The sequence below is a fragment of the Polypterus senegalus genome, chromosome 2 (assembly GCF_016835505.1).
Source record: "Polypterus senegalus isolate Bchr_013 chromosome 2, ASM1683550v1, whole genome shotgun sequence".
Taxonomy (NCBI): Eukaryota; Metazoa; Chordata; class Cladistia; order Polypteriformes; family Polypteridae; genus Polypterus; species Polypterus senegalus.
The window spans coordinates 308,270,437-308,283,528 of record NC_053155.1 but is presented as its reverse complement, the minus strand read 5'-3'; the positions used below and the strand labels follow the sequence as shown (position 1 = coordinate 308,283,528).

The window sequence follows — 13,092 nt, the reverse complement described above, 5'->3', positions numbered from 1 at the left end:
AAACGTGGCAGTATCCTGTCGTGCATAAGCGGTTAAGCCACATTTATGAATAATCAATATATGTAAAAGTCAATGTGTGTGTGTATGTATGTATGTTCCAGCATCACTTCCGAATGGTTGGAGCGATTTTCATGACACCTGGTACACATGTTTCTCATTGGTCGACTAAAAATACGGCAGGGTGAAATCAACCCTAACCCACCCCCTTCTGGGTAGGGTGGGGTGTGATCTTGTGCTCTTGTATGCTTGTTATCATTCAGTTGGCACTCGGAACGACCACCAGAGGGCGAACTGGAGATGACTGCCAGCATTCTTTATGTTTGAGCACCACCATTTAAATAGAGTTGGCCAGTTCAGAGTATCAACTGGATGATAACATACATACAAGACCGCAAGACAAGCACATTAGTGAGTCTTCATTGTTTGTTCATTTATTTTTATTTTTAAAGTTGTGGTTTTTTTTAATTATATTTTTCTCAAACAATTAAAAAAAAAAAACACTTTATTTTCCTCCCAGGCAATGCCGGAAATTTCAGCTGATGATGAATAATCTATATATATATATATATATAAAAGTCAATATATGTATGTGTGTGTGTATATGTATGTATGTTCCAGCATCACTTACAAACAGCTGGAGCGATTTTCATGAAACTTGGTACACGTTTCTCATTGGTCGACGAAAAATACTGTAGGGTGAAATGAACCCAACCCACCCCCTTCTGGGTAGGGTGGGGGTGATTTTGGGGTCTTGTATGCATGATATCATCCAGTTGACACTCGAAATGACCACCAGAGGGCGAACTGGAGGTGACTGCCAGCATTCTTTATGTTTGAGCACCACCACTGCGCCCTGTTGCTTTTAAAATTAAATAGAATTGGCTGGTTCCAACTGTCAACTGGATGATAACATACATACAAGACCACAAGACAAGCACATTAGAGAGTCTCCATTGTTTGTTAATTTACTTTTATTTTTATAGTTGTGTTTTTTATTATAATTAAATAATATTAAATTATATTATATGTATATTATATATATATTTAAAAAAAAACACTTTAATTTTCTCCCGGGCAACGCTGTGTATTTCAGCTAGTAAATACATAAATGAACGTCAATTAAAAGTGATAATGGACACTTTGTTCATTAATACACTTATAGTCTGTCAGCGTTTTAGTATTTCAGATTCTGATGGGAGTTCTCTCAGTTCCGCACTGTGGCCCTTGCTAAAAGCAGTCATTAATTTGTTATTGTGCTTTGTTTGTTGCCATGATCTGCAATTCAGTAGGAACAGAGAATCACAAGTGACATGTGAGGCTGGGTTTGCTTGTGTCAGCAGCTTCTGTAGCATTAGCTGTTAATGGCGGGCTGCATGTTGCCAGTTGTCATCTTTTTCTGCTGTCCATTGTGTTCCCGGAGGCCGCACTGTTATGCTGCTCATTGTTGGGAAACTGCCAGGATTAATTCACAAAAAAAGGAAGCGGGTAGTTCTGTTCAGAGCCATCCAGTAGTCACACACAGCTACTGGAAAAGGCTGTACTGTATAGTCATGTGAAAAAGTAAGTACACCCCATGACTTATTTTTATTTATTTTTTTAACATTTGTGGAGATATCACGATTTGCTCTTCATTTAAAGCAGGGGTGTCCAACTCTGTTCCTGGTGGGCCGCAGTGGCTGCAGGTCTTCATTCTAATCTGTTTCATAATCTGTGACCGTTTTTCTCGTCTAATGAACTCCTTTTCCCTTCATTTTAATAGCCCTGTTTTTAATGATTCTGTCCTCTGAATTGATTTGTTTGTTCATTAATTGTCAGCCAAACAGAAATGAGACATGAAGAGATGACCAGGGCTTCAAAGTCCAACCAGTTTCTTAATGAGAAGTCGATTCTTGCTGTTAAGTTAAGCCTGTTATTTAATTCCATGGCTTGTTGCTGTTCTCATTTTGCCACAGAAGACATTTCCAAAACTGTTGATTTTCTCGTTTATATAAAAAAATCATCAAAATGTTTTGGTGACCTGAGCAGATCAACATTACTGAGACCTTCACAATTCTTTATTTTCAGAAACTCTCTGATGGGCACACAGGTGAACTGGTCATGTCGTGACTCATTTTGTGTCTTATTATTGTTTGGCTACAACTAAGGGGCCTGAGTCATGTTAATTAAAACTGAGGCAAAATACTTTGATTAACAGCAAACACTGGCCATTAATTTAAAAGAAGATGGTTAGAATGTCTGCGATGGGTTGGCGCCCTGCCCAGGATTGGTCCATGCCTTGCGCCCTGTGTTGGCTGGAATTGGCTCCAGCAGACTCCCGTGACCCTGTGTTCGGATTCAACGGGTTGGAAAATGGATGGATGGGTGGATGGTTAGAATGTAAACCTGCAGCCACTGCGGCCCTCCAGGACCAGAGCAGGGCACCCTTGATTTAAACAGTATCTTTAGATAAAGATGATGTAATTGGTAAAAAACAATAAATGTTTTACTTTTATTCAATGAGAAATAACACATTATGGTATTTACATGTGTGGAAAAGGTAAGTCCACCCTTAGCTCTAGTAGTTGGTGTCGCCCCCTGAAGTAGACTGTCACTCTGATGTCTACCAGTGTCTGACATCAACGGGTGGGTAAAGTTGGTTTCTGTCTCCTTCATGATCTGTGTGATGTTTGAGGGGTGTCTTCCATGCACAGCCCGCTTCAAATCCCCTATAGTATTTCGATGACATTCAGATCCGGGATTTGACTTGGCCTTATCAGTAACCCTCCATTTCTTCCTTTTCAGCCACTCATGAATGGATTTACTGTTGTGTTTGGGGGTCAGTGTGTCAATTTGCAGGGTCCACTTTTGGTGGAGCTTCAATCTAATAACAGATTTTGATTTGATGTGTTATACTTTATTCATCCATCCATCCATTATCCAACCCGCTATATCCTAACTACAGGGTCACGGGGGTCTGCTGGAGCCAATCCCAGCCAACACAGGGTGCAAGGCAGGAAACAAACCCCAGGCAGGGTACTTTATTAATCCCAGAGGGGAAATTATCCTTTGGCAGTCAGAGCACAGGGTCAGCCATTGTGCGGTGGCCTTGGAGCAATGTTTCAGGTTAAGGACCTTGCTTAAGGGCCCAATGGAAGAAGATCTCTTCAGGCAGCAACAAAATTTGAACTGGCAACCTCCCAGGTGCTAATGCAGATCCTTAGCCTCAGAGCCACCCCTCTGCCCTAATGGTCTCACATTATCCTCAATTACCCTCTGTTACAATGAAGAATTCATAGTGGATTCCATGATGGTGAGTGAGTAATGAAACCTCAGACCATAACATTTTCATACTTGACAGTTGGTATCTGGTTCATCTGGTCAAACGCTGTCTTTGGTTTCTTCTGGTACTGTGAACAGTTAACTCTACCTTTGCCTCATCTGTCCAGGACACATTATTCCAGAAGTGTTTGCCTACTTTTTGATATAAGCAAACTTTATTCTTGCCCAGGTGTTCTTTCAGGTTTCCTCCCAACACACCTCCCATGTGACATTTGTGCAATGTCTCTTCTAATATTGGACTCATGTACCCTGACATCAAGAACTGCCCTACAAGTCCTGTGATGAAACCCAAGGCTTATTAGAGACTTCTTATAGCATGTTACATTCTGCTTTTGGGCAGAACTTGCTAGGGTGGGCTTGCCTGGCCTGGACAAGTGGGCAATGTTTGAAATCTTCTCTACTTTTAGATGATCTTCCAGAGAGTGGGAATGGTTAATTTCCAGTTGTTTGGAGATCTTTTTAAATTGCTTCCCAGACTAACAGACATCTACGTATATCCTTCTTAGGTGGTAACATACACTTCAACTTCTTCTTCTTCTTTCGACTGCTCCCGTTAGGGGTTGTCACAGCGGATCATCTTCTTCCATATCTTTCTGTCCTCGTCATCTTGTTCTGTAACACCCATCACCTTCATGTCCTCTCTCACCATGTCCATAAACCTTCTCTTAGGCCTTCCTCTTTTCCTCTTCCTTGGCAGCTCTATCCTTAGCACTGTTCTCCCAATATACTCATTATCTGTCCTTCTACAAATGTTCTAACAAGCGCAAACTCGCCTCTCTGACTTTGTCTCCCAACCGTCCAATTTGACCTGACCCTCTAATGTCCTCATTTCTAATCCTGTCCATCCTCGTCACACCCAATGCAAATCTTAGCATCTTTAACTCTGCCACCTCCACCTCTGTCTCCTGCTTTCTGGTCAGTGCCACCGTCTCCAGCCCATATAACATAGCTGGTCTCACTACTGTCCTGTAGACCTTCTCTTTCACTCTTGCTAGAAAGAACAAACCAAACCAAATGTCTGGTCTATATGGTTTATATAGACAGGTTAGAACAAGATGCTCTCTAGTGATGCTCTCACATATTTCCAACTGATTCTGATTTGATGTCGTAAAAAAACTGAGAAGTGGATTTACTTTTTTCACATGAAAATTTTGCATTTATTTAAATTATGCGATGAATTACAAGATGTAAATATGGTGTGATTTTTTTTTTATATTGGATCACCTTTATCTATAGATACTGTTTAAATGAAGGTCAATTCTTAGTATGTCCACATATGTTAAAAAGTAAAATGTCTCATGGTGTGTACTGGACGTTTTCACATCCTGAACTGGATTGAATGGATTTGATTTTCATTGTAAAATCGTTTTTAATTGTGCAGGCTGGACTGCAACAACCCATTCTCTGGATGCATCGGAGGAAAATGAAGGGTATTCAAGTGGTGAGGAACCATCCAATTCTTCAGATGCAGAAGAGGATTGTGGGAAGAAACTGGTAGGGAGCCTTTTGTAACTTACTGTCATGCTTTGTTGTTTTCATTCTTGTTGTTGCCATGAATGTAAACGCTTTTTATTTTTCTCTCTTACTGTCATTACCTTTACAGTTGCCTGGTAAATACACTGTAATAGCAGATTATGACAAAAGGAACGCAGAGGAGTTGATTTTCAGAAGTGGAGAAGTTGTGCAGCTAATAAAAGAAGGGGAACATGGGCAGTGGTAGGTGTCTACAACTCTTTACTTGAGCATGCGTAACTTCTTTGAAATGTTGCTTTGATTAACGGTCTGTGGTCTAGGTCAGGGGTCGCCAAGTCCGGTCCTGGAGGACCACCTTGGCTGCAGGTTTTCATTCTAACCCTTTTTTTAATGAGTGCCCTGTTTGTGCTGCTAATTAACTTCTTGCAAATTCATTTTCATTGTTATTAAATGCATACTGTTCTAAATAAATAGATGACAATGGAGTTGATGAAAAAAATGTGCATCCCCTCGACATCCAGAAGCACAATATACAACAGACATCCAGGTCCTCAACTTGAAGTGGTGTATGTTTATGTTTTTCCCATTCCATTTAACTAATGCTCTTTGAGATTATCTTGAATAAGGCACCATAGAAAGGTCTGGAAAATGCACTGTCTTGTGCTGTTTCACTGCTCCAAATGGAGGTCACATGCTTAGCCACCATATCTGCTACCTTTTGCAGATATGCATTCATTCAATTAATGGGATTTGCATACATTTCAGTCACACCATGTAGAAATGACAACACTTTTTATACATGGACCTCCCCATTTCAGGCACTGCACCATCATGTTTAGGACATAGCAGTGGCGGGTCTATTAAATTTAATGGAAGTCTGCAATGTGCATTTTAATGACGTCTGAACTGTTTGATTTGTAATTTTAAACTGTGGTGCAGAGAGGTAAATCAAGGAAAAATGGGACTCCCAATACGGATTAGGAGCACATGTGACAATAGTACTACTACTGTTAATTTGTGTTTTCTCAGGTTTGTGAAGAATATGAGTACAGTCAAAGAGGGTTGGATTCCTGCTGCACATCTGGTGACATTAATAGGGGGATCCAAGTCTTCCCAGTCTTTGAGCAGTTCAGGTAAGTTTAGATAGATAGATAGATAGATAGATAGATAGATGGATAGATAGATAGATAGATAGATAGATAGATAGATAGATAGATAGATAGATGTAGACATGAAAGGCACTATATAATAGATAGATAGATAGATATGAAAGGCACTATATGATAGATAGATATGAAATGCACAATATGATAGATATGAAAGGCACTATATAATTGATAGATAGATAAAAAGAAAAATTGAAAAGGCAGTATATGATAGATAGGTAACAACAATAACAACAACATTTGTTTCTATGGCACATTGTCATACAAATGATGTAGCTCAAAGTGCTTTACAAGATGAAGAAAGAAAAAATAAAATTAGGAAATACTAAGTAACAAAGAATAAAGTAAAGTCCAATGGCCAAGGAGGACAAAAAAAAACAAAAAAAAAAAACTCCAGACAGCTGGAGAAAAAAAAAAACAAAATCTGCAGGGTTTCTGAGGCCAGGAGACCACCCAGCCCCCTCTAGACATTCTACCTAACATCAATGATCTCAATCAGTCCTTGTGGTTTTCAGGCTTCACATGGAAGAATTAGACGATGATGGTCATGTGGACCTCTGGCTTTCAATCCATCAATGTAGGGACTGCATGGCACCCTGATCAGGTGGTGGGGGCACAGATCGGCACCACAGAAAACCGGAAAAAGAACAACAGAGAAAAGTAGGGGTTAGTACGGATTTTGGAGACATGAAAAATATAGGAGTTTTACAGAGGCTTTTTAAATAAATACATACAAAAATAGGTAGATTAAATAAGTAAATAAATAAATATACACTCACAATTTCGTTTGAACACACACTGGAAATCCTATAAAGCAAGAAGCATTCAAAAGAAAGAAAACGTTCTGAATGGCTGTCACAGTCCCAGTGAGGCATTATTCACACATATAGCTGGCAATATAAAGGAACCCACAATCATGTTTCTTGACACACTTCTGCTGATTGATTCGTTGGCTGAAAGTCCTCCATGTTGTTGTGTCAGAGAGAGGATGTGCAGCATTGTTCATAATGGCCCTCAGTTTTATTTTAACTCTCTCCTTTGTTATGAACTCCATGATGTCCGGAGTGCATCCTGTAACTAGGCCTGCCCTTTGAATTAGCTTGTTGATTCGGTGAGCCTCTACTGAGGTGATGTTACCAGCCCAGCACACCACAGTGTAGAAAATCACACTGGCCATCACAGAGTTCTAGAAGATGTGAAGGATGTAATTTCCCACATTAAAGGAATGCAGTCTCTGCCCTTTCTTCTATAGTTTCTCTGTTTTACAAGATCAGTCCAACCTGTAATTAAGGTGGACCCCCAAGTACTAGTCGGAGTGGACCACCTTCATCCACTCCTTGAATAGTGACCAGACATAGAGGCTCTTTGGTGCAGTGAGAGTCAACAACTAGCACATAAATTGAGCACAAGAAACAAAATATGAAACCATTAGGGTTCAGTAGACTGCTTAGTGAGTGGGCTGAGTGTCCACACAGCAGTGATATGGGAGCTGTTTAGCAAACTGGTCAATGTGGCCCAAGCAACTGCACCCTTTATCGTCCCTGACTGGCTGTTCTTTCTGATACTGGATATCAGTTTCTTGCTTGACCTGAATGATGATGTATGCTCCACATTGTTATTTTTATCATCTAATTCCCTTAAATATATAGCTTTCTGGAGTGAGTGTCCTTTTCATGTACTTTGTAGTATATGCACAGCCTTAGAGGGAAAGTCAGAAAGAGAAAGTTTGGTTCAGAACCAGGAGCTGAGAGAAAGGTTGTCATTAAAAATTCTTAGCAAAAGGTCAAACCGAGAAGTCAGAAACATCTGTTGACAGACCAGAACACTACACACAAATCGCATAACTCCCTGAAGGTTTATTCACTAACTAACACAGAAGATTTTATTTTACAATCACAGGAGAGTGACGTTGGTTTGAACTGTTCAACTGCAAGGCAACTAAATTCTCTGTACTTTACTAGAATCATAGAGTGTCATTCATAAATGCAGTTATCTGGGTGTAGTGGACTAAAAAACGCAGCTAATATTTTCACCGGCGATAGGACGCCAATTTATTTATTTTTTCAGTGGGGATCCCAGGAACGCAACCAGCCTTGGCCCGACTCACACACACTCCGTCACAGAGACAGAAAAACAGCCAGTGATAAGGTAGAAACAATAAATGAAATATAACTTCTCAAACTAAAATGAACCCATCCCAGTTCCCTTTACAGCGATATACAATAAGCACAAATTCAGCAGTAACAAACGACTAACAAAAACCACACACGATGTAGTCCATGAAAAATGGCAACTGATGCAATGAAATAATGGAGGTAGATAGTCCAGAGATCAGCCTGCTGTATGTGAATGTAAAGACAGTCCTTACTGGTATTTCCTGAAGATGATAATTGATGAGATCAGGAGCGCTCCTTTCTTCGAAGATCGCCATAGAATCCAAATCAGTCCTGTCAGTCAGATCCAACATACAACAAATGGAATTTTACGTTAGTATTTGACTGAGGTACTGAGCCGGTAAGTGGTCACGTGACAAAAGAACGAACGACTCAAAAGACTCGATGAATGAACTAATCAATTGTCTTTCCGGCTCAGACTGCATTGGTTAAGCTTATGGGGCTGTCACTTGATGAACGAACGACTCGAAAACCCAAGACTCAAACAGGTGAATCAATAATTCCAATACAGAAACTATAGGAAGTTGCGCAAATGCGCAGGCGCAACTGAACGAATCACTCCCACGAGACGACTCGTTCTTCCCAAGTCACATTAAAGATTCATTCAAAATGAACGAGTCGTTCAAGAACGACCCATCACTACCACATGGAGGTGCCACCATCATCTGCCCAGCTTCCTTGTGAAGGCCATCCCGTCTACAGAGACCTACCGAGTTGCCTGTTTGTCTGCTTGAGTTCGTTCTCCTCCATTAATCAGGTTGAAACTTTGTAATCTTTGTATTTCTTTCAGAGTCTTGCGCTGCATCCAGTAACCTGAGCGCCTCGTCCAGTTGCAGCGACAGTTACACAGCCAGCAGCACCAGCATGTCTGACATCAAAGGCTAGGCATCTCGGGTCTGAGTGGGCAAGTCCAGTTTGTGCATCCAGAAGATGACGTTCACGCAGGAGAGCCGTCAGGCTTGGGCATTGTGTCCTTATTTATTATATGCAACCAAGTGAGACTGATATTGACAGCCAAGTGTTGAAAGGGACGGTCAAAGAACTTGTTTTCAAGGTCCTCCTTGATCCCACAGACTTCTCCCGAATTTAACAAGCACGTTCTCTTCCAAGAGAAATCCACCCAGTCACACTTGAGCCATTCCACTATTTCCATGTGCATCATGTGGGTTTTGAAAAGAAATCCTGTACTGAAATTGAGCCAGCACTGTGTTTACTTTGTACAGACGGTGAGGCCGTCACTTTGTCTTGGACATCTCGGCCAGCATAGTGTTTTTTCTTGTTGTCTTGTGTACGTCTTGTGACCGTTTTCCTGCTGCTTGTCCTACTCTTTTATGTAACCCTTAACTTTCGGAGAGCAGAAAGGGGAGCAAATTCTTATCAGCGTTACCTCATTTGATGATTTCCCCCTTTTTTGCTTTTTTTCCTGAATAAGAGACAAAGTAGTAAACTGTGACCCCCAAACAGGACGATGCCACAGGTGTCTTGTAAATACTGTACATTTCCATACAGCCTCAAGATCTGTGTATATATTTGAATGCTTGGTGTGTCTTGGGCTGTGAAGATCAGAAAAGCAATAGGAATGAAAATGAAAAGCACTCGCCGTGAAGGAGGAGCACCAACAGGACTGTTTTAGAGTTTGGCACCACTTTGTCATCTAGTGAAAGCCAATCAGAATGCGGATTCAAGATTGTGTGTTTGTGGGTGTGCCAGAGTTGGCGGGGCTCACCGTTTACAGACTCCTTTACCAGTGTGTGCTTTCCCACATTTGTCCATTTTCTTTCACAGCGATCCTTTTAATTTGCACTCCAGGTCACTCGACTTACTACTGTACCTTTTAGCACTTTATGCGGCACGCTGCAGCACATTTCACTTTTTTGTATGATAAAAATTGAAAGAGTATATGTAACTAAAGTGTAATCTGAATAAAGCTCAGTCGGTGGACGGCTATATTTTTCAATTCTTGCTTTGCCTTCTTTCTTCTTCTTGTCTTTTTGCTAACAGTGATGTCTTGCAGGTGAAGCACTTTTGGTGGAAAAACGGAGTCGGTTTGCCTTCTCAGGGCTGCTGTGATCTAACACGTCATTCTTAGGAGACGGCCACCTGCGGACCCAATGGAAAGACGGAAGAAGCTGAACATCCTTACTTTAACAAATTGAGTTTAAGAGGTGACGTCATTGAATTCAGGGGGGAAATGGTTAGGGGTCCGGGCCAGTAACGCTTCCTTCTTCATTGCACAGGGGTCCAGGCCAGTAAAACCTCTTTCATTTTTCAGGGGTCCAGGCCAATAACAACTCATTCATTGGTCAGGGGTCCAGGCCAGTAACTACTCATTCATTGGTCAGGGGTTCAGGCCAATAACAACTCATTCATTGGTCAGGGGTTCAGGCCAATAACAACTCATTCATTGGTCAGGGGTTCAGGCCAATAACAGCTCATTGATTGGTCAGGAGTCCCACCCAGTAACTACTCATTCATTGGTCAGGGGTCCAGGCCAAGAACAGCTTATCCATTGCTCAGGTGTCCCAACCAGAAACAACTCATTCATTGGGCAGGAGTACAGGGCAATAGCAGCTCATTGATTGGCCAAGAATCCCACCCAGCAACACCTCATTCATTTGTCAGGGGTCCAGGCCAATAACAACGTCTTTATTACTCAGGGGTCCAGGCCAGCAACAGCTAATTCATTGGTCAGGAATCCCACTCAGTAACAACAGAAATGCCACCTTCATTGGCTAGCATTGTCCTTCATGTGATATCAACAGAAAGCATTTACTGAGATACAAGTATTAAAAATTAAAGAAAAGCAACTAAAACCATTACCAGAAAGAGATTCTGCTACGTATGTTTGTACCACCAGGCAATAAAGTGACTGGAGGATAAACAGGAGTCAGAATAACGAGGCAGAGGTCTAAGAATACTGAGTGTCAAAGCCCAAGTGTGAACCAAACTCAAAATTGGAAGAAAAACAGAAGCAAATTCAAGAACTTAAAGAAGAACACCAAAAAACTTAGTTTTATTCTTTTAGCAATCTGCAAAACTTGCATGAGGAAGTGACCCCCAGGGATTGACCTTTATACCCCTGTGACCCTTGACATTGCCACTAGTAACTGCATAGCTACTGTTAAACAAAACCACTTAAAATGGTGTCATAAGAGAATGCAAAATAAATCATGAACACTTTAATGTCAAAATATCAAACAGCCTTAAAAACTGAATAAATAACCCCCAAACATGCACGGAAAGAAAAATCATAGTTAAGCTGCTAGGCGTTAACTCCAGTCATCTCTCGAGCTCGGACTTCTATGTAAAAACGGTTAAGCCTGAGTGTCTCTCAGATGAAGAGATGTTATGATCCGATGTAAGGGGACAGGATACTGCTGCCATCTAGTGGAGAAAATAACATCATGCTGCAAAAAAATACCATGAATATTTGTATGTTTTGTTGCTCTTTGGTAACTCATCAATATTCATGAGTGGGACGGACCCTTCAACCAAAACATGTTATGGTGTGTAACCAAAAAGCTATAAAGACTTTTTTAGAACAAACAATTAGTGGAATCTCGTGAAAGTGATGACCATGTGAACACGGAGAGTAACACGGGGACAGCGAAACACAATGACACTGCACGACCGAACCGCCATGATATGACTCAAGTCACATAAAGCTGCAGTGCGGTGCAAACTCTGTGTGTCCCGCAGGGGTCCGGCACCACTGATGACGTTACTTCCGTTCTCGGCCTATAAAGCCGCCATCTTTGACTACCTAACTCAGCTCTGTTTTGGACTTGTACTGTATGTGTGAACATCTCTTATCCATTGAACCGTTTTGCAGCCAAGGCACAATATATGGGCGGCTGCCCCAAACCTTCTTGATGACTTTGTATCGTTTTTGTGACAACACACACAGACATAATTCCACAAATGGTATTTTTTCAGACTCGGGGAGGTCTAAGAAGTCGAGATTCATCAAAATCTTGAAATTGAATCTTTGGACGATTACAGTACTTTTCCTATACTTCGTGCACGAGAAAGTCCAAAATGTTGGTTGCACAGAAAGTCCAAAATGTTGGTTGCACATAAGAATAGAAAGCAGTCATAGTTCCCACTTGCAGTGCAGAAGAGGTTGCCCACCTGAAATTAAGTCTGTTCAGGCCCGGCCAGTACTTGGGAGGGAGATCATCCAGGGCAGAGATGCCCAACTCCAGTCCTCGAGGGCCACAGTGGCTGCAGGTTTTGCTCCGACCCAATTGCTTAATAAGAAGCCCTTATTGCTCACTTTAGTCATCTCTCTGTTTAAGATTTTGAACCCTTATCGCTTATTTTAGTCTTTAGCTGTATTCTCAGGTTTTATTGACTCCTTATGAGCAATAACTTGCAAATGACAAAAATGTATACACGGCAGCATTTCTCTCGGATTTAGTTTGTTACCATTTACACCTCTGTGTGTATTTATCAGGCACTATTGGGTTTAATGAAATACTTGGAAGGAAAAGTGAAGAGAAAAAGTGAAGGACTGAGAACTACTCCTCCATTTTGGCCTTCAAATCATTTAGGATAAGCCCACCTGAATATAGTAGGACCCTGGATTTATGCAACCCGATTCCCTGAAGCCGTTCCATTGCGCCGCTAAGTAGGAGTCTTTTCCGTTCAGGGGTTCCTCCCTTTGAATTACGGAGTATATCCCCAGTACTTGGGAGGGAGATCATCCAGGGCAGAGATGCCCTAGGCCCCTACGAAATTAAGGAGAGGAAGGGATTGGTGACTATTTGGTGAAACCAGTCCTCGAGGGCCACAGTGGCTGCAGGTTTTGCTCCGCTCGGTCCCACCCAATTGCTTAATAAGAAGCCCTTATTGCTCACTTTAGTCATCTCTTCCGTCGGCTCAACCAAGTTTCCGATTTGATGCTTATCCCATGCCTCGCGTGGGCGACCTCCTCGAGAGACTGGGACCAGCCAAATTCT

General features: G+C 41.5%; 1 protein-coding gene across 10 annotated transcripts in view; it reads left to right on the top strand.

Moving 5' to 3' along the window:
* The window catches only part of mcf2la (mcf.2 cell line derived transforming sequence-like a), a 287,608-nt gene extending 277,518 nt beyond the window's left edge, over positions 1–10,090 (top strand). For all 10 annotated transcript variants that reach the window (XM_039745883.1, XM_039745885.1, XM_039745881.1 and 7 more), the window contains 4 exons: positions 4,700–4,812; positions 4,922–5,034; positions 5,821–5,924; positions 8,922–10,090. In XM_039745883.1, coding sequence (XP_039601817.1) covers positions 4,700–4,812; positions 4,922–5,034; positions 5,821–5,924; positions 8,922–9,016 — 425 coding nt within the window. In that variant the 3' untranslated portion in view covers positions 9,017–10,090. The remainder of the gene's footprint in view (positions 1–4,699; positions 4,813–4,921; positions 5,035–5,820; positions 5,925–8,921) is intronic.
* The last annotated feature ends 3,002 nt before the right edge of the window (positions 10,091–13,092 follow it).